This window comes from Nilaparvata lugens, chromosome 3 (assembly GCF_014356525.2).
Source record: "Nilaparvata lugens isolate BPH chromosome 3, ASM1435652v1, whole genome shotgun sequence".
In the NCBI taxonomy this organism is placed as follows: domain Eukaryota; kingdom Metazoa; phylum Arthropoda; class Insecta; order Hemiptera; family Delphacidae; genus Nilaparvata; species Nilaparvata lugens.
Genome location: NC_052506.1, coordinates 62,997,995 through 63,025,808, shown reverse-complemented (window position 1 = coordinate 63,025,808; position 27,814 = coordinate 62,997,995). Strand labels below are relative to the sequence as shown.

The 27,814-nt window shown below is 35.0% G+C and overlaps 2 protein-coding genes across 3 annotated transcripts in view; one reads left to right on the top strand and one right to left on the bottom strand.

Annotated features, from left to right (window-relative positions):
• On the bottom strand, positions 1-20,297 carry LOC111044189 (programmed cell death protein 10). Its single transcript, XM_022329272.2, has 5 exons — positions 19,408-20,297; positions 15,455-15,635; positions 13,533-13,662; positions 10,189-10,353; positions 1-368 (listed from the first exon to the last, which is right to left on the bottom strand). Exons 1-5 carry the CDS (start codon positions 19,477-19,479, stop codon positions 284-286), a joined length of 633 nt encoding a protein of 210 aa, XP_022184964.1. The 5' UTR covers positions 19,480-20,297; the 3' UTR covers positions 1-283.
• Positions 19,427-27,814, top strand: part of LOC111044188 (protein FAM122A) — a 20,924-nt gene continuing 12,536 nt past the window's right edge. Inside the window, exons 1-4 of one of the 2 annotated variants that reach the window (XM_022329271.2) lie at positions 19,427-20,423; positions 21,299-21,392; positions 22,773-22,934; positions 24,813-25,057. In XM_022329271.2, the coding sequence (XP_022184963.2) occupies positions 20,293-20,423; positions 21,299-21,392; positions 22,773-22,934; positions 24,813-25,057 (632 nt within the window). In that variant the 5' untranslated portion in view covers positions 19,427-20,292. Of the gene's footprint in view, positions 20,424-21,298; positions 21,393-22,772; positions 22,935-24,800; positions 25,058-27,814 lie in introns of both variants that reach the window. The other variant, XM_022329270.2, reaches the window with a different exon arrangement.

The following is a 27,814-nucleotide window of genomic DNA, read 5'->3' as shown; positions in this document are numbered from 1 at the left end:
TATTTTCAACACGTTTTATTTCATTAAAATAATTTACATCTTCTTACATCTAAAAGAATAATCTCGTATTTCTATTCTTATATATAAAAATCAACTCCAATTAATAAAACTGTAGTACCAAGTAGATTATTACTAACAAGAAAAGCTAACACTTTCCATGGAATATTGGTAATCAAATAAAATTCTATTCTTTAATTAATATAGACATTGTGTACTTTACATAAAATGGTGAAGTTAAAATATTGTTTTATAAAGAATGAATTCTCAAGTGTTTTCTCATCGTCTATTCGCATTTATTTTTAACAGTAGCCATTATAAGGTTGGTTTGATGAATAAGGTAGAGAGCACTCACGAATACAGCATTAGCCCTGAAAAAGTCAAATATTGAATTAGATACGTTTTTTATTGATATGAATTTTGTGATTAGTATTCACAATGATTGAGTGACCTATCACTCATGACACTATTCAAAAACCGGAATAATTTACAAACAATGAACACAACTATCGAACTAGAAAAAGAATGCATTTTGGTATTGAGATTCCCAGACTCCTTCATCACCTGGATTCATCTAATTCGTTTTATTTGGCTCATCCCCTTTATCATAACCTTCCCTGGAACATGTTGCACTCTGAGAGCGACTGCATAGCATAGACCGGCTCTGTGGCTACTTGGCACTGGACATGCGGCCAGCAAGCAATTAATTAGCTCTTCAATATTCAGTGCTGCTCATTGTTTTTGTTTTTTCATCTCACTCTGTACTTTTCTGCTGGATATACGAAAAAGGTTCTTTGGAATCATTTAATTACTGATATGCCAAACACAGAATGTATCAACAAATAAGTTGTGAACCCGAAACTTATAAAATATAAGTTATTATTAAACAATAAAAAATTTTATTGTACACGACCTTCCTCATACATATACTTCTTTCTAGGTGAGAAGTATTATTCTATTTCTCAATTTGTTTAGAATAAATTTTATTTTTATTTTTAATTTCATGTAGCCTAGTTGGTGACATAAACTACGTTCAAGTTGAATAGAGCAGGATCTAAGAATAATAAACTTCCATACTTAGAATAAACTACCAGAATTATCAAGCCAACCAATATACAATGATCTTCAGTATATAAGCTATACCAAATTCAGAAATATTAGATACACAATCCAACAAATAATTTTAAGAACTATTAATTTTTCAATTGTAAAAATATTACTTTCTGATTTGATTCAAGATTTGACAAAGTAATGTCTGCAACACAATTTTTGACTCTGCAGCTCTATCAGGACTAGTTTGAAGGTAAACGTATCAAAAATGCCCATCTATAACCCCTCTGTTAAAAGTGTGGACTGCTAAGTTGAGATTTGTTGCCAAATTGAATATTTCACCCCCGACACTAAAGCGGCTATAAGAGTTGATGGAAAGCATGGAATAGTGAAATAATACCGTAAATTAGAGAGAATTCCATGCTCTCCAACCCTACGCTTAGAGTCCATTTCTTTGGTGCAGTTTTGGAGAGTGATAAGCCTTGAAAGTGCAAAAAGTTGGATGAAAACCTGTGTTTTCAATAATCTCACTCTTTGAATAGCAGATATCGTGCAATCTATTAAAGATATAACAAAACTCTAAAACAACAAACAGTAGATCTATACTATTGTTAAAGATCAGTGATTATAAACTTTTCGAAAATTCCACCATGTTTGGAAAGTACGCTTGCTTGGCGGATGAGCCGAGAAACTCCGTAGAAAATTTCATCATGTTGTTCCCCGTTTGATTTTTAATTTCCTTGCCCTATTACCATAGATAATGTCTGTGTACACGATATCTCATCTCCCAATTAACGGAATGACTTGAAATTTGTAACTTAAGGTCCTTACAATATAAGGATCCGACACCAACAATTTCAATCAAATGCAATTCAAAATGGCGGCTAAAATGGAGAAAATGTTGTCAAAAACAGGGTTTTTTGCGATTTTCTCGAAAACGGCTTCAACGATTTCTATTAAATTGATACCTAAAATAGTAATTGATAAGCTCTATCAACTGCCACAAGTCCCATATCTGTAAAAATTTCAGGAGCTCCGCCCCATCTATGCAAAGTTTGATTTTAGATTCCCAATTATCAGGCTTCAGATACAATTTAAACAAAAAAAATTGAGTGGAAAAGATTAAGCATGAAAATTTCTACAGTTGATGTTTTGTAACATTTTCACCTAAAATCGAAAATAAGCACGAAAATGTGATTATCCAATTGCTAACTGTTGGCAACTGTTGATTCTATTAAATGATTCACTGTGAAGAGATAGCAGAACTCGTATGTCTCCAGCGTTATTGTCCTGTCACCAGCTGGCTCAGATCTTTGTTAATAAATACTCAGTAGACTTGAATTGCGCGTGAACACTAGCGTCAGGTGATTAATTTTCATAACGGCAAGGAAAGTTGTGTGAATGCGCCACACCAGATTTTTATTCTAAACGCCCAGACTAAAAACAAAATGACTGTTCTGTGTGTAACCATCCAGCAGTGCGGCCTCAGGTTAAAGACATTGCTTTGCTTCGAATAATTGAATAGTTGGATAATTATCTATATACATGAAATCCATTAAAATCCCCCGAAGCCAGTTACTTATTTAAATATTACTCATTCAGTTACATAGTTATTAGTTACAGTTATTACATATTTCAGTTATTAGTCACATTAGTTATTCAATTACTTATTCAGACTTATTATTAATCGATCTTTTTCAATACTTAATTCACCGAGAAAGCGAGAATGGTAATAGGCCTATTTTTCCAAGATTTCAGTATGTCAAGTTTTCATTTGGACCCTTGCGGAGCACGAGTTACCTGCAAGTTTTTAATAAAAGTTAGTATTTGAAGTTATTACTGATAAAAGTCATCAATTTTGTACCATTGATTTCTATCGAAACCCTCGATTCTCCAATTATAATTCCGACATCAGGGTTCATCGTCACTCACCAATTATTCAAAAAGTTTGTGAAGCAATTAATTTTCCAGCTATTTTCCAAGGTAATGCATTAGTTTTTTTATAATAGTTTTAAATCCCCTGCATGTTTTGAGTAAGTGAAAGGAGTGGACGGGGGAGCACATTTGATTTATGCAAAAAGATAGCATAGCTTAAACTACACGTCGATTAATGATATGCGTGATCAATTAATTTGTCAGTTATGATTTTATCGTACACGCACATGAAAGAGTACGCTGAACTGATGATTTGTATTTTATAAGATAAATTCAATAAATGACATAAACATCATAAGAACAATCTATCATGCTTATGCACATTCTCTATTCCAGTATGGTTTAGAAATTTGGGGAGGCACTTTTGACACTCACTTCAATAGGATATTTGTTTTGCAAAAGCATATAATCAGGGCAGCCCTTGGAAGACCTAGATTGTATCCCAGCAGGAATTTGTTTATTGAGTTTGGAATACCAACAATACGGCAAGTGTTTGTCAAGAGTATAATTTTCCATATCAATAAAAATAGAGAAAGCCTTACGTTTAATGCGAACCCACACAATTTACGCCCAACAGTGAATAACTTATATAATAGATCATTTTTTAGATTGACAGTCAATAAACATCAGCTTCAGTATTTCATCGAATTCTTTGCGAATAAAATCCAAAATCATTTTATTACCAGTCCTATCTCAAAAAAACTGAAAAATGGGTGAGAGCAAACATCTATTTCAATATTACTTGATTGCTTTTTTTGTTGTCAATGTTCTTTCTATACTTTATATTATCTAATTCTCTATTATATTGTCTTCATTCTATTTCTGTTAATTTTGTTTAATAGCAGCTTAACTCTTTCAACTTGTACTCTTTTGTTCTTGTACATGTACATAATATTATAAAATTATATTAATTGAACTCACTACTGGCGCTCAAGTGTTACTTCTGCCAGTAGAGCCAAAATTTGATTATGATTATTATTAATAGTTCCCTAATTTTTTTGTATGTATTTTAGTTAAGTGCAGTAGCATACGTTTATTTTTTGTAAAGCTTTTTTGTATTTTGTTTTTGGCAAATAAATTCAGAATTCAGATTATTTGGTCAATAAGAAATAATAGGATGGTCTGGATTTGAGGATTGTTAGTATGGGTTATAGATTTTGAGGTGTGCATCAAGCTAAAGTTTGTCATGAGATGCATCAACTATTTGGCGGTACGAAGTTCGCCGGGCCAGCTAGTACTATAATAAAGGAAAGAACTTGCTTATAGCCTACACGTAAGGAATAGGGAATTAAGTTTGACGCATCATCACGTCTGAACTACTCAACTGATTAATTTGAAATTTTGCATATAGATTCTTAATTAACCGACGATGGTTATCTGCCTATTTTCAGTTCTTCAAGATTTCATTACGTCAAGTTTTCAATTTGTCATGCTTCCAGTTGTTGTATAGAAGCAGCTGAACATTTCTTTTGAAAGGGACATTAGATGATAGGTATGATTGGGGATCCTAGTCGAATAAAAATAACTGATTTTCTGTCGCATCAAAATTTTGTTCCACCATTTTGAATTCAACTTTTTTAAATTGGAAGGTAGTATATGACAAAGTTAGAAGACAGAAAACTAGCGTTGGTTATATGATTCATGATTTCGATACAGAATTTCAAGAGAAAATGAGTGGTGAAAACCGCACCGATTTCTCAAACCGTTCTGAAGTTTTTCTCATTCAAAGATACTAATAGATCATCCATCTATCCATCATCTTTACTATAATAATGGAAAGAGATGGCTCATACACGTACGGGAAATTATGTAGGAAAATTATGTTTGACGCATCATCACGTCTGAACTACTGGACTGATTGATTTGAAATTTTGCATAGATTCTTAATTAACCGAGGATGGTTGTAGTCTTATTTTCAAATTTCGAATTTTTATTACGTCAAGTTTTCAGTTTGCAAAGTTTTAAAATAAGCCCTTGCAAAGCACGGTAGTAGTATCTCGATAGATTGTAGCATCTGATACCTACAACTATACCTTGAAATTACAAAGTAACACTGTTGAATATCATAAGGATATGCTTTGTAAAATTAAATAGTTCCTCAGTTTAGTGTCATTGTGGAAGGTGATGGTTAGGGTAATAGATTTAGTTTTAGATTTTTAACTGATTTTGACTACTCCTAATTAATGATTGGTTCACGCGGTTGTTACAGGAATGAATGCTAAAGTTGAAGCAGAACAAAAATAATAATTATAATGAGGGACATGTTGAATTGGTGATTTTTTTCTATTGGTCAATACTATAGCCATCTAGTCTAAAGACTAATGAGCTAATTTTTTCTATCCTAAATTACTACTTGAAAAATTGAACAGTGAATTTCTCATTAGGAACTCTTACTGCTATTGTTTAATTAATATGTACACTTATTGACTGCACTATAGAAGCTAGATTCACTCAATCACTGCTCTGCTCTTTCACTGGACACTACTTGAACAAGCACTACACTAGTTCAAACGGTTTCCTCCTTTTGAGCCTCCGCACCAACCCTCCATTGTCTAGCAGCTGGATCGCCTCGACGTTGTCATGTTGGTGCAGTCGCCCCTCGTGCCTCTCCGCATGCCTCTGGATCTCGGTGGACACCAGGTCGACGTGCAGGTCTCTATGAAGATCGCTGTTCCTGACATACCAAGGAGCATCCACAATGTTCCTTAGCACTTTGTTTTGAAAACGTTGTATGACATTGATGTTGCTGTCTTTGGTACACCCCCAAAGTTGTATACCATACGTCCATACTGGCTTTAATATCTGTTTGTACAGAAGTACTTTGTTTCGGATTGAAAGGATGGAGTTTCTTCCGATCAGCCAATACAGCTTCTTATATTTGATTCCAAGCTCTTCTCTCTTCTTCTTGACATGGGCCTTCCAGCGAAGCTTTGCGTCCAAGGTCATACCTAGATACTTGGCATCATTAGCATATGGTACAACTTGGTTGTTGATAGTTATTGGTATGGGCAGGTCCTTCTTATTGGTAAAATTGATGTGAATCGACTTTGTTTCATTCAATTTCATTCTCCACTTTCTAGTCCAATCTTGAATTTTGTTGATGGATCTCTGTAGTTTCTCTGTTGCAATATGAATATTACTGTCTACTGATAATATGGCTGTGTCGTCTGCAAATGTTGCTGTAGTATTCTCATCAAGGCTGGGAATATCGCTGGTATAGAGTAGGTAAAGAACTGGTCCCAGAACACTGCCTTGAGGAACTCCTGCTTTAATTTCCTTCAAATCAGAATATGAACTTTCATGCCTGACCCTAAAGTATCTGTCAGTCAGATAGGATTGTAATATATCTGTATATTGCTTTGGTAGCACTTTTTTGAGCTTGAAAATGAGACCTTCATGCCATACTTTATCAAAAGCTTGCCCTATATCAAGGAAAGCTGCTGAACAAACTTTTTTCTCTTCTAAGCACTTCTCTATTACATTTATAATCCGATGCACTTGATCTATTGTTGAGTGTTTCACTCTGAAGCCAAATTGGTGATTTGGAATTATGTGCTGTCTCTCAATTATTGGTTTTAGCCTACTAAGTAAAATCCTTTCAAACAACTTGGATAGGACCGGTAACAATGATATTGGCCTATATGATGATACTTCATGTGGCTCTTTACCTGGCTTCAGTAGCATTATAACCTCTGCTACTTTCCATATTCCTGGTACGAATTTTAGTCTGAAAGAAGCATTCAAAATGTTTGTTAATTTCACTATTGCTTTCCTTGGTAGGTGTTTGAGGACTGAGCCGGTTATCATGTCAAATCCAGGGTTTTTTTGTTATTCAGATTTCTTATTTCTCTTTTCACTTCTTCTACTGTGACACGCATTATTTCTTGATTCGGCTGTAAGATATTCTCATCCGCTTCTAAAGTTTCCTCTTCACCTGAGTTGATTGGCTGGAAAACGTTTACAAGATGATCCGCAAATGTCTGTGCCTTTTCATCACTACTCCTTGCCCATTGTCTGTCCTGCTTTCTGAGAGGAGGAGATTGTTGAATGGTTCGTTTTATTTTTTTAGCTGCCTTCCAGAGTGAGTAGTCCGTACTGAATTCTGCTGTCAAGTTTCTCAAGTAACTATTAATTGATTCATCCTTGATACATTGAATCTCTCTCCTTAGTTCTTGAGTTAGATTGTTCAAAACTCTTTTGTCTTGGGGGGAACGTGATTGCTGCCATCTCCTTCTAGCTCTTCGTTTTTCAACAATCAATTCTCTGATTTCCGCAGGGTAATTATTTCCAGTGGTTCTTCTTCTGATTTGTGGGGTATTACACCATGCTGCCTGTTGGATATCAGTCACAAACTTCTCCAACTCCCGATCAATATGTTCTTCGTTCCTTAATGGTGAGTTCAATTCTATTCTTTCCTCCAGCATCTGTTGGAAGCCATCCCAATCAGTGCGGCTATTTGCTAACGCTGGACAAGTATTTTCCCTCCGTAGAATTGAATCACTCAGAGTCATAATGATGGGTGAGTGGTCGGAATTAAGGTCGAAACTATCCTCTAAATGCAAATAATTAACTGATATATTTTTTGTCAGGAAGAAATCTATGAGATCTGGGATTTTCCTCGTATCGGTGGGCCAGTAGGTTGGTTTACCAGTTGAAAGAGCTTCGCACCTCATTTCTTTCATTGCTTCGAAGAGCTGTCTTCCCTTGTGAGTTGTTAAGCGCGATCCCCAATGCACGTGCTTTGCATTGAAATCACCACCAAGAATGAATTTTTCTCCTAACATATCAAGCAATGTCGAATACTCCTCTCTTCTGATGGAATATCTGGGAGGACAGTAAATAGCTGCAACAACGAAGTGATAATTTACTGCTTGAACTGCTACACCTATCAATTGAATTCTATCACTTTCATGTTTCACTTCTTCATGATGTTGTAGATTGTCTCTGATAATGATGGCACTCCCACCCCTCGCGACATTGCTGGGATGTAAAGCATGATAGATCTTAAAGCCTTTGAATTTGATAAACGATTGATTTGTAAAGTGAGTTTCAGATATAAGACATATATCTATTTTTTCTATGTCTAGAACTGCTTCTAACTCCTGTTGCCGTTGTAACAATCCATTCGCGTTCCATTCCATTATTTTTAGTGAATGAATCATTTGAATTTCAGTAGTCTACTCTGTTCTAACTTCTGAAATTTAGATTGTAGTGAGGTGATTATTTGCTCTTGTCTATCCAGTTTTGCCAAGATTAGCTGCAAAATATTATTGGTGCCTTCTTCTACTTCACTTTTTGGCTCTTCCAATTTCGATCTATTTTCTTTTGAGACAATCTGGGCGAAAGTCAATTTCTTAACTGCACTACCATTGTTTAGATTGTGAGCTTCTGTATTTTCCGTGATTTTTGGTGGGATATTTTGAATGATTTTCTTTCGTGAATCTGCAATAGTTTTTGTTTTAGTAGAATTCCTGATTTTTTGCAATTCGATTGCAACAGTGCAACCTCGATAGCTGGCTGGATGTGCTTCACCGCAATGAATACATTTTGGTAGAGCATCGTTGGGTTTCAAACATTCCTTTGTTTGGTGTTTACCTGCACACTTAACACACCTAGGCTCCTTGTTACAATATTTTTGAGTGTGGCCGTATGCTTGGCAACGTTTGCATTGCGGTATCAGATTGGCCTTCTTCAATGCTTCAACTTCCACTCTACAGCCAAGTATATTTTTCAATTCAAATACTGTTTTTATATCTTCTTCCGCGCTGAATGATACCATGAACATATCTAATGGTTCTCTTGTCTTCCACCTCAGCTTGTTTACAACTTCTAGAACTTTCAATCCTCTTACTTTCAAATCTTCCAGAATCATTTCTGTACTACAAGAGTGATGAAGCTTTTTAATCATCACTCTTATTGGTCTCGACTGTTTATCTTCATAGGAGTGCCAGTTGAGCCCATCTTTAATCAATTCTCTGGTAATATTCCGATAAGTTTCTGAATCAACTGCATTTACTTTAAATGTTTCTTTACTTAACAGTTTTATCCTAAATTTGTCAGCTGGTGACACTTTTTTCAAACTCGTAAGAAGTACATTCAGATTCTTAATACCATCCACAATGATTGGCGGTGGTGGCATTTCTTTCTTCTTCCTCTTCTCCTCCTCACTGATTGGTTTTTCCACAGGAGTGATTTTATTATTCAAATTTTGTTGCTTCTTTTTTGCAGACTCATTTTTGATTTCTGGCGATGGGGTGCTAAGCTTCCTCTTCTTGGTAGCCCGCTTAGTACGAGTTCTGATCCATTCAGTTTCTTTAGCCAATTCTTCTTCATTTGTCGAGTAGTTCTCGGCTGCTGAGCTGGTAGGCTGTGGGCTATGGATCTTTTTCTCAATATTGAGAAATCTTTTTTCCAAATCCTGCATTTTTTGCAAGAGTTCGGCGTTGCTTCTCTCTAGCTCCTTCCTCTTCTCATCAGATTCCTTCCAGGCGATGAAAAGTACCTGCTCGGCTGAAGATTTGAGTTTATTTGCTTTGATGTATTGATCCGGTGAACACTGGATTTCTGGTGTATTTGCCATGTTGTTGGTGTCCATGCTCTCGTTAGTGGCTTCCTTTTCTTCTTGCTCTGATGCAGGAAAACTTGGTGGCTTCACTAAGTCGGACATAGTGCGATTTCGCTACCATACATTTCAAACAGCACTCGTAATCAACACTCACGCACACGGAAACGCGAACGGAGCTATATTACCGCCGCGAAAAGCAGGTCGCTTTGCTTGCATAAAATACCGCGGTTGACGACCGATACTCGATGCAATATTTTTGTTCCACTTTTAATCGCGAACAAACTGCTGACTCACTACTTCTACACTACACTATTACTACTCCACTATACGTCCGTTCTCTACGAGTTCTAGCGCAATACTGAAATAGATTATTGGTGAATAATGCAAGATAATCATAAGAAAAGCAGGCTATAAGACTGGCATTAACCATACCAAGGAATTCCAATCATTTAATTATGACAGCCGTCATCTCGCAATCATTATCCCTCGCACCCGTCGTCGTCCTGCATCGGTGTGCGCAAGTCTTTAACCATAGTTAACTTAGTAGGTAATAGAATAAAGACAATAATGAAAAAAAAGAAAGAAGGATAGCCGTAAAATCTAATAAAAATTAATTAATGAAGTAAACAAAAAATACTTACTGTCCTTCTTTGAAATAATCTTTCAATGTGTTGCTGAATCTTTTCGAATACTTGACGAAATCGCGCTTGCGTTGCTCTAGGGCTTGCTTTCTGGCTGGCCCAATTATCATACTTCCCACTTCACTCACAGAGTCCAATAGCTTCTTGATAGCACTGGCTATTTCTCTGAAATCCGATTGCATAAACATTAGAATCATGAATTCATTCAAGGGAGAAATGCTAATACTATCTACATTGCTTGATATCTAAACATGAGCTAATAAATCATGCTACGTCAATTTTCACATGAATTTATAGAATACTTGAGGCGAACGCACACAGCAGCAGACAGACAGAGGTAAATCCCTCCCCAGGTGTTCGGATGTTACAACGCTCACAGACGTCCGTCTGTCTACATATTATGTCTGCTCACGTCTACTTGCAGACGTTTGATTTTTTCTCCATCTGTCTGCATACGTCTATGTGCTGTTGTGTGCGTTCGACTTGAGCATAAATAGAATCTTGAATCTTTCATTTCATTATTCACAATTTCGTTTCTTTATTTTTCATCAATTCTCTATGATTATTCCTGAGAAACAATAAATATTACTAAACTTAGTTTCCAAAAACCATTCCGATTTTGAAAAATCACTCATTTACAGAATAGCAAAATTAGCCTACTTCAAAAACTGATTTGAAAGACCAATAATTAGAAAGTGTCGCATCAATAGTACCAAAAAAGATATCACGGGAAATGTTCGATTTGTTGCTGTTTACTTCACTCAGTAACTGAAACGGCAGTCTCTTTATTTGGTCAGTTGTGCATACACATATAGGCTTAATGAGCACATTATTTAATTAGTAACTTCAATATTCAAACGAATAAATATCTAAGCAGCCTCTTTTCCATATCTACACTGTAATAATCAACTGAATTTGATAAGGTAGTGATATAAACTTTTTAGATGAAAATTTATTGATGAACGAAACATGACCGATAGAGTAGTACTAATAAATATGAAAGAGTACAGGACATACAACTATTTATCCTCAAAACTAGTTTGAAAAATGACCAGTACATTGGAAAATCGTGTAGTTGATCAACTACAAATCTAGAAAATATTCTAAATCAAAGTGGTGTATTTATGACCTATTTCATAGACCACTTTTACTGTCATAGCAGATCACGAGTAAAAGCTTCAAACAGTGTTGAACACTCACTTTATGAGATGAGATATCAAGTAATTATTATAGAAAATATACATTCTAAAAAAGTATCTATCTTCACGATATTAGTAGACAGTCATTTTAATTTCGGTAAAGGGTCATTTTCAGACATTTTTATATAGATATTCTTTCCTATCTCGTAATCATCAGTTACAGGAGTATTACCCACCGATTCAGAAACACTACAATTTGGTTTTGGAAACGAGACGGGGCCGCCAGAAACAAACGATGGATAGGTAGAAGTTCTATTGACCCTACAGCGGTCGCCTATTGTTATTAAATTTCGTAATTTTTGTGGCCTATTGTTAAGGAATCACAAGTTTCCCTCTCTGAGGAATATATTGGTGGACCAGTCTGGTTACTTTCAGCTGTAAACCAGTGGTAGCCTACAGTGATTAGATAAACACAAACATTACTATCGGTGATAAGTACAAATTTAGTCAAACTAAGACCATATAATATAAGGTGAATATTGTTTACTGTACATGATGAGACTAAACACATTACATAGACATTACAATACTATTTTAAAGGACGTCAAAGAATCGTACGTTCGAATTGTATGTAACTCAACTTAGTCTGTATACAACTTGTGAGAAAGTTGAGTTCCATCAAATAACCCATTGGAAATAATACAATTATTACAAGTACTTGATCACTGATTTAGATTTAACTGTAGATAATACAAGTTACAGATGTAAGGTGCAAATTAATAGATAAGTTGATGCTCGCTGCCAGCTATACGTGCCTTCCAGAAACGAGAAGGGTCCACTGATCAGGGCAATAACGCAGAATCAGAGGACAATAGAGTATAGTAGTCGAGAGTTGGAGGATGAACCTTTTTGAGCCTTAATTCAACAATACCGTGAATACTTTACCGTACAATACTTTATTGAATTAATTCAAACAATACTGAAAATTCATGAGATGGAATCAAATTACACCGATGTGTTTAATTATCAAATTATTCAATTAATTTTTTGTATGACAAGAATAGAATATTTCGGTTGGCCAAAAGCTCGCCGACTGAAAGTTATGTGTTGGAAACGCTACATTCTCACTTTACAGTAGACCTTATGTCTCAAATGTATAAGTAGACTCCACAAATGTTCTATTGGGGCGACACCACGTTTTTCTTGACACATAGAATTCACCAGGTGGTTTTTTCACAACCAGTATATCATGCTATTCTGCTGTGAACCATCAACTGTGAAGCAATCCATTGTCAAATTTAGCGTCCAGAAAACGTCAAGTTATAGAACATAATATATTTTTCAATTTTTAAATTATTTATTCAATTTATCTCTTAAATTAAATATATTTTATTTATTCAATAAATAAAGTACAATTACATCATTAGCATCACTGACAACAGTGGTTGAAATAGTTCGTTTACAGATCTTATCTTAACACATAGTAGACAATAGTAATATAGACAATTTAGTAAAGAGAATAAAAAAGGGTGAGAAGCAAAATGAGTAAGAGAATGATTCTCTGCTGGTTGATTTGGCATTCCGAGTCACAATCTCATTAAATACCTCATTAAGTACATAAATCATTTTTTATACCAATAGTTAAAAATTGAATCTGAATATTGAGATGATCAGAGAATATTAATTATTTATTCATAGCAAGCTATTGGCAGTATTCAAAAAATGAATTAGATTTTGTTTTTAACTCATCTAGATTTTAAATTTTTTATATATACATATTTTTTGGACTAAAAATTGAACAGAAATCTTAGAAATCTCAGTGTTAAATATAATCTATTTTTTTATTATTTCTATTAAAATTTGGGAAAGGAACAGTTTTGAAGCCTGTTTCTTTCCTAATCATTCATAATGAGTTAAGAATGATACTGTATCTATGAATGTTTAAATAAATAATGAAAATGGAAACTTGAACGTCACTGTGGCATCTAGTTACTAGTTATCGCAGGTAAGCATTTTCTATCAAATTCTTCAAACAGTTTAGATGGAAAATAGCGTTTTAATAACTTGATCATCTCATTATACATTTCACATTTCAAGAGTTTCAATGACAATTGACTAAGAATCCTAATCTTATCAATCATAGAATGTATAGCAAGAAATGATTTTTCAACTGTTGCGGAAAAATGAGAATCGTTGATGACTTACTTGATTGTTTCAAGGAATGTTTTACGATCAGTTATCTCATCAGGTATCCTGCTCAAAATCTTTTTCAGCGCAGCAGATTTCCTGTTCAATTCTTGGAATACATCCTCGGATCTCGCCAGACGGTATTCAGCTGGAAAAAATATATTAAGAGTGTTTTTATTAATTCCACAAATCATTATTAAGTAGCACACAAATCTAAAAAGTATGCAGACAACAGGATTGAACCTTTTCACCAACTGTTAGTGAATAACAGCTTATTATTGGCATCATAAAGGTAATGAGCTCGAAATAAGTATAGTAAACTGAATTTAATTTTGTATGACTGTAGAACAGAAGAAGTCAATGAAATTGAAGGTACTTGACAAAAAATTCAAATTCAGAATCTACGAACATTTATAAAACCATCCCTATGTCTCATAAGGCTGGATGCACACCAGGCAGCTTCAAGCACCTCATGTCCCGTGGTTTATATTAGTTAAAATAGAGATTCCCAGGCCCTATCTAGCCACGTGTGGCAACTTAGCTATGAGCGCCAGTAGGCTAGCATAAACAAAGTACAACTTTCACTTGAAATAGATTGCATGAGGTTCGTCGCACCAAGCATATTTCATGTGCGTCTAACTGCAATGTGTGGAAGGAGCTTTATTGAAATCATTCGTTGAATAGAGTTCATTCATTTATTTATCAATTATTTGTAGAATGAGCCCTTATCAAAATTATATTGGTAGAGAAAAACAGGCGAAACCCTGTTCTATTATATTATATTTTTCTAACATTGAAAATCACAAAACCATTTTTAATATAGGCCTATATTTCATTCTGATAATGAATCTAGTTGAAAGATGTTGTGGAAAATGGGTAAAGGGTATTGGGTAAATGTAATATATGGGTAAAAAAAATATTGTAAAATATGTTGAAAGGGTATTTAGAAATTTAATATTTATGTTAATACAAGTCGCCCTAAACAAGAAAGTTTCTATTGTTCTATTATGAGGTTTTTGGCCGTGACAAAGCCGTGCAAATAGTGAATATTCCTATTATCCAAAAGAGTTCAAATATATTATCCAAAGAGTATTATTATCTCTCACTGTTCAAATATATCAGACAAATTAATACGAATTTCAATAATTATTAATCTCACTATTCATGATTCCTAAGTTAGAAGAATTACTTTTGTTTCCATTAGTAACAGATTTATCTTTCTCTCTGCAAACATATTTGATTCCGCTGAGAATAGTTTATATTTTTAGTATCGACCACACACTATGATAAACAATTAGCTAATGTTATACAATGAACCAATGGTATAACAATATAAAATGGAATACAATTATTGTTGTATATGATTAGCTCATGGTATACAATTAGATGCATGGTTCTATGATGCTTACAATTAGTTCACCAAATATATCTTCTATTTTTCTCAGACTAAAAAAGAAACTAAAAATTATCAACCACTTTATCAATAATAACGAAAAAGAAGTTCGCCTTGTGCACTCAGTCAAACCCAGTTTCAGTTAGTCAACTATCTCTTAATAAATCTTTCATCTTGTAAATAATATGATTGACGGTAAATATTGCAAAAATTGTGTATAGTATCATAGTTTAAATTTGATCCTATCTCAGCCATGAATTATTATGAGGCCCACTTTTGCCTTTAGATATAATAATAATCATTAAAATCCTGCTATTATTACAAAATCCTGTTAGAATTTCAAACAAACTTCGCCTATTACAATTTATCACAAAATGTTGCAATAGACCTTCTACACCTTGCCTATTGCAATATATCACAACATATTGTTATGTCTCTCCATCTATTGGTATCTCGCAATGATAATAAGCAATTGATTTATGATTGCCTGGATGAATGCTTCAATAGTAATAATAGACTAATGAATAAGTAGGCCTAGTGTTGCTACCGTCGGCATCATTTGCACTGCCCTGCAGCCGCAGCACACTCTCATTGATGTTGACACTGAGTTCGCCGTGTCGCACGAGGCTGACGACCAGGTCGTACGTGAAGCCGGGATGCACGGCCTCCGCCTTCGTTAGTGCGGCACGCAGTGTCTGCGATGCGGCCACGTCACTGCTTCTCTCCAACTGACACAACATTCAATCAATCAATAATGTTATTCAATTCAACACAATATACACAAAAGTAATCAAAATTAATCGAAACATTTACATTATCCCATATATAATTCTAACTTGTAGTCTCTATAACCTTACCATCAATAAGCAATAAGGCCTTCGGCACATTAAGCGTTTTCTCAGGCGTTTTTGCACTGGCGTCGGACGAGTCGGCGGCTCGGACAATGTAATGACGGCGGTCGACTCTTCTGTCGAGTCGTCATATGGTTTCGTTTTGCTCTTCATTCTTATTCAGTGCTCTACAGACATTCTTCATTCTAAACAGACTCGTCGTACGCTCGGTGCGTCCGTATACATTCAAGCGTCTAATCGAGCTCCAGAAGACTCGTTGGCCGCCAGTGAAAAACGCTCAATGTGTCCTAGGCCTAACTATCATTAGCAGCAGCAGAAGAATAGAATTGTAATCTAATGTTAGCATATATCTATATTCTTATTTTGCTGAGGATGATGCCCACATAAGCTCCAGGATGGCAAGGGTAATGAAACTGATGATGATGATGATGATGATGATGAGAGATGAGTGAGACGACACAAAGACGGATAGGACGAATTCAAGAAAGCTGTAACTGATAACCAGCCATTCTACTCTGCGAAGAAATTTCTATAGAATGTCGACCACGACGCGACCCCGTTTCCAGTGCGATGAAAACAAGTATCAAGTAAGTGAGCGTATTATAGCTTTATGTGGGTTCCGTACCGATTTTAAAATCTTAAAACTTTTAGCAACTGTAGAAACTCACATCCAAGATTTTTTTCTACTTCTTTTCAACCAGGACCTTGCTCCTTATAAATTTCGAATGCAATTTATAATAGTATAAAGTATAATTGTAATGGTCAAGAGAAACAATTATCAATGGTTGTGAGATGTTTTAGTTTCTTGGCAGAATTGAAGTGAACAATGTTTTACATTTCAGGATGATAGTTAATGATAGATGGAATCTATGCATCAATGAAACCTACTATAAAATCACCATTTGTTGTTGTGAAAGTAGGTATATCAATATTGAGTTGAACGACATGAGTTGTACTTATTCAGCAATGAGCTAGATTCAGTTGTAGCTATAGTTGATACCTTTTAATTGAAAACCTTTCAATTTGTTCCATTTTCAGTACCAATCGTTGCTTTAAAGAATGATAAACGACATAACTAACCTAACACCAGTGGTATCCGTGTTTAATAGCAGAAAATCAGACCTACGCCTTGAGGAACCAGCTATGATTCTTGGAACCAGTGATGCCCACTGGTGTCCCTAGTACAATAAGCGACTTGCTCGGGCACTTTGTGACTCACTGATGTGATTTGGGTGACACAGTTCTGAGGACAGTGGCATCTTACTTGTAGAATCGAAAGCAGGAGTTCCAACTGAGAAGTGCAAGCTCTAAATTCAAAGGAGCAAGGAGTAACACAAGGAATGGTTATAGGCTTTCTTCTGTTTATGTTACTTATAAACGATTTCACAGTCAGGCACCCAGGGTACTGTACTCTTTACAGATGACACCACCATGGAACAGGCAAGGAAAGAGTCTGCCAGACTCATTGAAGAAGCTAAGTTGTGGTTCTCAGCCAACTAACTAATTTTCAATGAGGATATAACAGGAACCTATCCTAGTTCGCTCATTGAAGAGTAGAACTGCAGCATTTGAACCAGTTAAGCTGCTAAGATTCTGGATGATTGAGAGGTTGAGCTGGAATCACCATGTGAACCAAGTTTGCGGAAACTGTCTCGAATATATACATCCTTAGAAAACTCAGAAAAGTGATTGATTACCAATCTTTATGAATTACCAACCGCTTTTCCAGAGCCACATAATCTTACTATTGTGGGGCCATGCACCTGCCATCCATGATGTGCTGCTGCTACAGAAAAAATCTCTTAAGATATCATTCTTTTCAGGTTACAAATCAAATTACAAATGGACAAAGTCCAGTAACATACTGTACTTTTTGTGAGTAGTATCTTGTTCACTTGTAACTTGTTTGAATTTGATTTGATTTCATTTGATTACAGTAATCACTGCCGGCAGCACATCAGGAGTCACATTCAATATGTACTGTGCTCTTTGATGAATGTGAAGAGAAATTGGAGCAGCAGCAAAGGAGTTGTGATGTACAAGGATACAATACAAAACAATCAAATACATGTAAATACAATATTGCCGTACTCCTATCAACCCTAATCATCAAATCTTTTCACCAAGGCCAGTTCCCTGATTCGATAACAGTAATAGCCTAGCTGTCCATGATAAGAAAAATGAAAAATACCAAGTATATGTTATTAACGACCCATTTCAGTCCAAAGTGTCTTCTCAAAAATATATGAAATTGTTTCTGAGGAGACTTAAACCTTACTTAAAAAAGAGAAAATCGTTCAATGCTGCTTTAGAAAAAACAGAAGCACGGCCGACGCCATCTTTTATTTGATAATTAAATTATATGAGAACCTTGATAAAATTGGTGAAAATTGTGTACATTTTATGATATGACGAATGACTTTGACCTTCTCTCTCATAACATACTCCTGTAAAAATTGTCAACCCTATAAATAAAGGATAAGCCATGGAGATGGCAAACCTTACTTGACACTGAAGTACTAATGAAGGTGTACTATGGTTGCTTCCCAAGCATAATGAATTATGACATAATATTCTGGGGGAGCAGCCCTAGTGCAAAACCTGTGCTACTCCTTCAGAAAAGGATTGTTAGATTTATAAGTAATGAAAGCTACTTTGCACATTGCAAGCCTTTGTTTATTGATACTGGAATACTGTCGCTCCCAGCCCTCCTTGTTTTTGAATCAGCTCTGATAGTTGAAAGAAGACGGATTACTGTATTTCCAACGGAGCCAGCATCTACATGGATATAACACAAGACGACATAATGACACCCATACAGGCCTACTGACAGTGAGATCTGGACTGGCGCAAAAGGGACCCAGATACTTATGTAGCAGAATTTATAACCATCTTCCAAGGTTATACACTACTTACGGTTCTACTCAACTGTGAAGAAAAAACTCCTTGAAAGGCCACTTGACTCACTTGGAGAGTTGAGTGAGGAGCATATATATTTCGGGCATTTAGCATTTCCACAGCTTCAAAAACAATTTTCAGATTATTAATTTGTTAATGTGATTTGCTAGAGAATGTTGCACTGCCTAGAGACCCAAGTTTTTGGCAATTGAAAATATGACGGGAAAAGATTCTGAAACAAGGATAGGCTACCAGTGAAACAACAGATCTGAAAACCCAATTTATTATGCATGGTTTTTCTTATTCGCATCAGTTTCAAAATTCAAATTCTAGTCATCTTAGATTGTTACATAAAAGTAAGTAACAGCTTTTAATAGTTCTCTAGGCTAGGGTGCTTGATTATTAATATCACATAGGTACAGTGCTAACCTAAGGTGATTATTTTACTAGTGAACGCAAATGAGCTTGAGGTGCTCTGAAATTTATCATGATATTTTATAAAAAATATTAGTCTCATGACTGGAAGGCAGTGTTAAATATTTACTTAGCATAAGGATCCAATGTTTATTGTAGGAGAAAGGCTAATGACCATCAACTTGATTGAACGTAAAAGGATAAAAAATATAGTGTTCTGGATGTAATTTAAAATAGCAATATAGACAATATATTATGGGCCCTGTTAAAAAATTTTGATTAGGATTAGAATGACTGTGTTTTTAATTAAATATGTGTTTTAATTTAGTGTCCTTACCTGTGACAGTACAGGGCGTATCAAAACAGGCATAACCAGGGAAGCGACAGGAGTTTCATCTCCCATTGTCATCCTTATTTAATAACTTTTACCAGTTTTTCAGGAATACAAGATTTATAATAACTGTTTTTGAAGACTTCAACGCATTCTTTTAAAAAGTATTTGATAATACACGGACTATCTAAAGACAGTATTGACGTGGGCCAGATAGAGCTAGAAGTAAAGTTGACACATAACCTCAACAAGAGTTGCACTTCAGTCAATAGAATACTATCAACATGGCTCTGCCTACTTTGCACTGCCCAAATCGGACGGATTTCTTGTGAAGTCACAGTCGTAGTCGTTTTTGAGAATTGAAATATTTAAATTTATTGTTATAAGATACGCAATGATTTTTGAACTATTATTTTTAATTCCAAGTGATTTCGAGTTGTGTAGCCTACAGTGAATTTATTTTGAAAAAACTGATTGGGAAGTTTGTAATGTCAATGCTTTGTATCTCCTTCCCAGTTTTGTGGTTGTGAAAAATGTATCGGAAATTTCAAGGTTTTAGGGCTTATAGAAATTAATAATTTACGTTATAATTGGAAATTTTCAATCAATTACAAGTTATCCAATTCAATTGAGTATAACTTTTAGCTTATTGACATTTTATTTATGTTTCATTCAAAATCTTTTTGAGTAGGGTAGAGTCTTTCTTTGTCATTCACTTCAATTACAAATAGAGCTCATTTAAAGTTAATCTTGATTGACAATTATTTTCTAAATATAATAATATCTTGAGATTTTAAATACTTTTTACAATCTGATTTATGTACCTAGTTTGTTCGAATAAGGTACGGATTGTAATGTCGGATTCTTTGAATAGTATCAATATCATCCATAATGTCTGTAAATTCTGCAACAAAAATGGAAGTCGATAATCCATCTATATTGAAAAGATCTAGTAGCGCACCCATGATAAATGATTTGAATCCAGCAATGACTACTTCTTCAACTACAGTTACCAAGCAGAGGTAAGGAAGTATGGCTAACAAGTTTTCTGTATAACAAGAGCAAGTAACATCTAACCTAGGCCTACCTATTTACCTTACCATTATTCCTACTAAAGAAATTATTTCGCCATTTTTTTAATTTTCAATTAGCCTACTATACTTTAAACTTAAGATTAAAATTTGGCTTGAATCATATTTGACCTAATGTACTTTTTAGTAGGGTATAAGGTGTGGTACCAGATAGGTAAGTATTAGTTACCAGTAGGTAGGTATTATTTTCAAGGCGTTTTCTGAGTGTCATATCAATTTACAATCACAAACTAATAAGATACGGTAGCTTACTGGACTGCTATATGTATCATATTTTGTCCATGTATATTGTCATAAATGGAGGTCCATTTGTGTTGTCCTTCAATAATAATATTTGTAAAGGGGAATGATTGGTATAATAGCATATTGTAGGCCTAATCCTGCACTTATATCTACTCAATTACCAAAGAATGTCCATTCAGACCTATAACTCGAAGGATGGGCGCCGACTACTGGGGTTGGCGGGGCTTCGTTAATAGTTGAATCAGGCATGAAATGCTTCCAAGCATTTTTTTAATTTCTAAAATTTTCCGGGGGAGGACCCCCGGATCCTTCTTTTTTGGGGGGATATTAGATACTCTTAGACCTTCCGGAGTGATTAAGCCCACCCAAAGTTTTTGATAAGTCGGCGGGTCGGCGCCCCTGACTCATAGGCAATTTCTGTACGGTATCCAATTTCATCTTGTCTTGTATGGAAAATTTTCATTCAAAGGTACAAATATAGTTGACCTCCCCAACCCAAATTTCGTTATTTTTGAATTTGAGTCATTATGTTTATGTTCAATTCTTGTGTTTTTCTGTCATAGGGAGCCAACTTCATCGTTCAACTTCTTCTCAACACATGGACGAGCTAGACGTAGCTCTTATAGTGCCAGTTTTAGTCCAATGCAGAACTCAGGAGTGAGTAGTCTGTCATTATTTGAGTTGAAAACACTATGCACTAATGAAGGTAACGCATAAGAGATTGCCTCTGGTTTCCATTTATTCAAATGACAGCCAAGGGTCACCTTGTCGGCTCCTATTCAATTCAATTCAATTTTCTTTTCATCCATGACCAGTCTTCACACTGGATAGATTTCGTCAAAGGAATTAAAAAACGCAAACATGCACGTTCAAACACAAACGAGATGGCATGTCAAAGAGACAAATGAAACGAATAGTGGTTGGTGGTCTCTGTTACTCATCAATTGGCTTTCAAAACGAACAATCTATTTCCTCTAAAGAAAATACAACAGCAACATCAATACAGCCAAGTTCACCTATAATATACAGAATATTTCTACCACTTCTACTTATCATACGATCATAATAATTATAATATACTCACACATTAGGAAACATTTTTATAACGTCTAAAAACACATGGACCGTTTTTCACCGATTCGGCTGGCAAATGCGCCTCAACCAATGTAATTGAATAAAGCAAAACACGGTAGCAGCAACAACGGCAGCGTGGTTTTCTTTTTCGTGTGATCAGTAGTCGACTCGGCGTCTCATTACATGCTGACAATTGGAGTGAGTCAAACTCGACGTGTTTGTACAAGAAGCGAAAGGAGCTGCTGACGAATAGTCTAAAATCACCCTCGTGTGTCACGAGTCTTGAGTCTTGTGGGATAGCCATGATCAGTCATGAATATGCGGTGACTCGATGCAAGTAAACCTTGTTGTCGATTTGTTGAAATAGACGCTGCTACCCTCATTCATGTTCTGGCCGATGTATCAGAAAAATGTTTAAATACTTATACCGGTCAAATGCTTTATCTCAGGGATAATCAGTTTCTAGGCTAATGAAAATCGGAATGGCCAATAGTGAGAATTTGATGAAATTGTAAATAGATCAGAAACCATATTTTTCATTAATTTTCAAAGTTATTTTTTTTCAAGTTTTTTTTTCTTTTTTAACTTTTTTACCAATGAATTTTAGGTATTTGGCCACTTTTAACTTTAATACTCTTATATCGTGAGAAAATAAAAAAGAGACCATAATCCCAACTTTAATGGGATTCACTCAGTTTATCAATAGATTTCCGATTAGAATGCAAAGAGCCTGAATATTTTTTATATTTTCCATTTTCGTATTGTAGTGTAAAACATGTTTCTTCTGATAAATTAAGTTTGATGTAATTTTGAATTTGTTCATAATCGGATTTGTACAGTTAGAAATATTTTTATAATCATAATTTTTAACCGTTATTTTTTACTTATGATAAAGCTTTTCTCGTTTCTATTATAATGATTATTTTTTGCTGATATGTGATAATGCAAAATATACTTTTTCAGGGACTATCTCCCCGTCTAACACCCAGAGTTAATCAGATCCTACAGGAAGAATGCGAAAATGCTATTGGAAGAGAAATGGCCCATGAGAGAGAGGTTCATTCAGCAATGGCTATGTCAGCATCATGTGAGGATCTACGATTAGTTGGCAGTAAAGATGATAAGGTAAATTCATTAGATTGTGAAGCTGTCAGAAATTTTCAATTTCTTTTGTTGAAAGATTGTGACCCAAAAAAATTAAATCACGATATGCCATTCGTGGTATGTAGATTTATGAATAACAACCAACATCCATATCAATAAGCAATAAGGGATTATTATTACTCAAGTTTGGATCAGTTGAGGCTTGTGGAGCTGCAAACATCAGGAATTATACAATCTAAATGACAACTGCAGTAATTATTTAAATGTTTTACAACAGGATTACATATTTTTTAGATATTTCCTTTTTATATGAATATCTAATAAAAATTTAAGGGATAAAGAGATGCCTTTTTTAGTAAAATTTTATCATTGTAAAATACAGTTATCGGTAGATGATTTCCTATTATGGTTGGAGGTCCATTTTTATCTACTAAAGTGCCTTAATATAAATCAAAATATAACAAATTTCGACGATCATTACTAACACAGCGAGCTGAAATTATTCCTATTTCAAATTAGCCTAGCCTATATTTTTATAAAATGTTTATTATGTTTTTTTTGAGCTATCTGCTGGTAGGCAGATAAATAATCCTATCAATATGTGGATGCTCAAAAATTATTCCATCTAATTGTGCATAGAAATCTATGTGATCAGAGTAACCAATAACATATTTTATCTAGAACACTGGTTTCATATGAAACTGGGTTATTTCCTTTATACTGGTTTGTTGAAATGTTGTATAGAATCCTTTAGGATATTGTGATGTGTTTCTTTACTCTGAATGAACAATAAAATAAGTGTAAACTGAGCTTGCAGTTGATCAAATATTGTCTTTGCTAAATTATGCGAATCTGTGAATCTATTTTTCTAACCATTCAGAAGTATACTTATACAACTTCTAGATCACAGCCTAAAGCCCGAAACGGTTCCAATTCTAATTTATAAACCAGTTCAAATGTGACTAGGTTATAATATGTCATTTTCACATTTTTGAGTTACACTCCAATTTACGATCCAAAACATCAAACACACATTGTACATTTAAAAATAATTCTAAAATAGATTGAATCAATTACAAACGATTTCTCATTCAAGCCCATGTGTATATGGATATTGTGACGTATTGTAAATATATGCAATGCGATAAACACTGTTAGCGTTATTCTAAACAGCGTTGTCACGTTGAATATATTAAATCGCAATGGAATTCACACAAACCAACATTGCCCTGACACGATGTCATCGTGATCAGGATTGCGTGGTGTCAAATCCACCATCAGCCGACATATTATCGGTAAGAGTGTAAGACTTCAACGATCTCGGCCGACATTCTAGGCGTAATGTCACTGTCGTCGGTGCTAAGTGAAGACGCCCAATTTGTCAACATATATTACATCAACTGGAAGCTTCAGTCTCAAACTATTTTACTCAGAGTTTAACTATAGAGAAAAGATAGCACAGAAAGATATTCCATTGTATAAGGCGTTCATGTTCCAATTTTCAAAGTTAACTCAAGCCGTTAGTCCTAGTAGTTATTTTTCGTGAAGCTATGTGACGCTGGTAGTCTCATAATGTGCCTTTCTTACACTCTCACCCGGACCCGGCCAAAACAGTAATAATAGACAGTAGTCGACAGTAATTAGCTTGAGTTAACAAAAATCGAATTGTAATTTGGAACATAAAAGACTTAAATACCATGGGATTTTTTCTTAAAATGCTATCATTTATTTATGGTTTAACTGACAATGATTCTGTTCCAGTAGGTGACACTGATTGCATATTTATTTCAGTCATTTTTATTTTATTTAATGAGATATTAATTTATTTTATCAACATTTTTTGCAGTGATTCATAAACATTAATACGTTTGTATGTGAATATCCTAGTTGACTTTGCAGTTGAACGAGAACTCGGAAAGCAACGACTCGACGAATGGCAGTGTTGGTGGTGGGGGTGGGGTCGGAGGGGGGAGCAAGATGGCGCGCACCGGTCTGCTGGACCCACTGCACATCAGTACGGCGATCCACACGTCCCCCTCGCCCTCACCCACGCGCATGCTCACTATGCGACCCAACAACTTCTCACCCACCGCCTGGCGCACCAACCTTTCACCTAGTCCTACTCGCAAATCGTTCTGCACCAGGTTAGTGCTATTCCATGCTATTCAGTACTGCGATTATTACACTATCGTTTTTCTGATGGTCATCGACCGACATGTCGGTTTCGGCTAACTAAAACATTCATTCAATTTAGGTCATGTCAGAGGCCCTAAAATTTATCAGGTGTGACCTGAAAACTCTTACACCAAACCTTAGCCAACCAGGTCACACAATATTAATATTATTAGTAGTAGTCTCTTTAAGGTTTGCTTAATGTAGCTTATTGATTCAATAAAAGTTTTTCTATTATATTCTAGTTGTAGTAGAAGTGGGATTCACTCAGCTCGCGGTCATTGTCTAGCACTAGGCAGTTGCCAATAATTTTGCTCCACTCGCACTAACCAGGCTATCCGTTTTGCTTATCTTGAAGCCTACTTTTAGGATCATATTATGTAACTTAGCACATATGTCTCAACTCCTTGGCACTTGGCTATAAGCCATATCCCATGAGGAGAGAAGAGCAGTTTATCGAACGAGCGTTAGCGTGTTCTCACTTTTGACTTACTGTAGGCCAAAGTCGTCTGTTTGTATGTTCTACAATAACTTTAGAAAGAATTGATCAATCAGCTTCAGATTTTGAACATGTAGGCCTATTCTTCGAAACTTTTCACAGGTTAAGTTCGTTGGACAGCAAAATTTACTCACTCCTTCGTAATTTTTCAGGATATAACAAATAACATTGAAATAGCATAAGAATGAATTTATTGTGATTTATCATTTAGTCAGCTCAAAAATTCATTGCTTGCAATTACAAAACTTTTTCCATTCATTCATAATATCAGCTGGGGCTATTTGGAAGCTATCGCACAGACAGGCCTTCATGCGCTGGCACATGATTTCAGCTGGTTAATAAACAACATAATCTACAACTTTTACATCAACAAACTGATATGGGTTGAGATATCAATGTGTGGTTTTTGCCATTTATTTTCTCTTGGAACTCTGTATCGAAATCATTTATCACGTGACCTCCTTCTCATTTAAAACAAATTAATTCGGATTCATATGAGGGTCAAAGATGTTGAAGCGACAGAGTAATTTTTCAAGAGTAATATTTCATTTCAAATACCCTACTGTCAAAATATTTTGGAAAATAAATATTTTGCTGTTTCCATAATTTTGATCAACTCAGTATAATTCAAAGTGGCGGGTTTCAAAGATTACAATACAACAGTTTTCCAACCCAGGGGGTCACTAGTACATAACGACATGGGAATGCCCCAAATCATGAATTCTATCATAGCCACCTCTAATACAGGTATTAGAGGTGGTTATGATTATATGCATTAAACAAACCATGTTTGGGGTCCCATGTCGGGACCATGTGGAGGCTCTCCTCAACACTGCAAGAGACTTGAAAAACATGCTATGATAAATAAAAAGAATCACTTGCACCCTTATATTATTCTAAGTAGCCCTAAAAATATTTGAACGATCCTATGATAATAATTATATGAGTAGTCTCCGTCATATAGGCATGTAACCAGCATGGCAGACACTGATCCTCCTGGAAGTTTTTGGAAAGAGCTCAAGGAAATAAAGGTGGAAAGACGAAGGATAGACAATGGTTTCCTGGAGAGAACACAGTTAGGGCATCCCAATCGAAAATAACTTTGAATAGATATTATTGAAATACAGTACTGTACTTAGTGATGTAAAATTCTCGGGAATTTAAGATCGAGGAAATATTCCCAGGGAATTTAAGGGAAATATTCCCAAAAATCATAAATTCCCGGGAATTTATGGGAACTTGAGGAAATTTATGATTACTTCCATAAACAATGTCCGAAAAAGACGTTTTTTGTTACACATGGTCTCAATCACCTGTTATACAACAGATTTATGTAAGAAATATAAGGATGAATAGCTTATAAATTGTAGTAAGTTCAAAGAAAACAGTAATATGAAGTTCATAGACTGAAAAGAGAAATGAGCACTCAATAAATCATTCAACTATCGCACCACTATTATCGTGCTACTTTCATGTCTTACATGTTGAATAAGATTTTTTTACTTACTAATAAATGCCTGTAAATCAGGTAATCAAAGTCAACAAAGTGTTGAGTGTAATTCAACTTTCATTGCATGATTTTATTCAATTTCTCCGCACAAAAATAATTGATCTCCTAAATAAAGATTAGAGTAGAATATAAATCCAAGAATTAGAAATTATAAAATACAGCAAAATAGGCTAAACTAAAACAAGGAGCATAAATACTCAAGTTTAATTCAATATTAAAAAGAAAATAATTTCACAGCTCACAACCTTTCAAGAGTCATTGAGGCTCACTTAACTTGTAATAAGATACTAGTCCAGGCAACGAATGCTCAAAAAGATATAGAGGGATAAGTTTGTAACCCAGTTTTTGACCTCGCAGTCCTTTTAAGAAAAGTGAGGGGGATAGAAGCATAGAAAAAGTTCTCACTCCTACCACACTCAACACTAAAACTGCTATAAAAATTGATGGAAAGCATAAAATGATGAAATAATACATTAAATTGAAGAGAATTGAATGCTCTACAACTCAGTATCTTTTAAATACTCGTATAGTCTAGTCAAATGAAAGATTATAGAGGGAAGATTTTGGAACACAATTTTCGACCCCGTAGCTCTTCTTTTAAGGATAGTAAGGGAGTAATCATATTAAAAGTCCTTACTCCTACCCCCTGTTTAAAAAAATACATTTTTTCGCCACACTGCACAGAAAGCAGCTGTTTTCCAGTCCCTACGTAGATCTGAA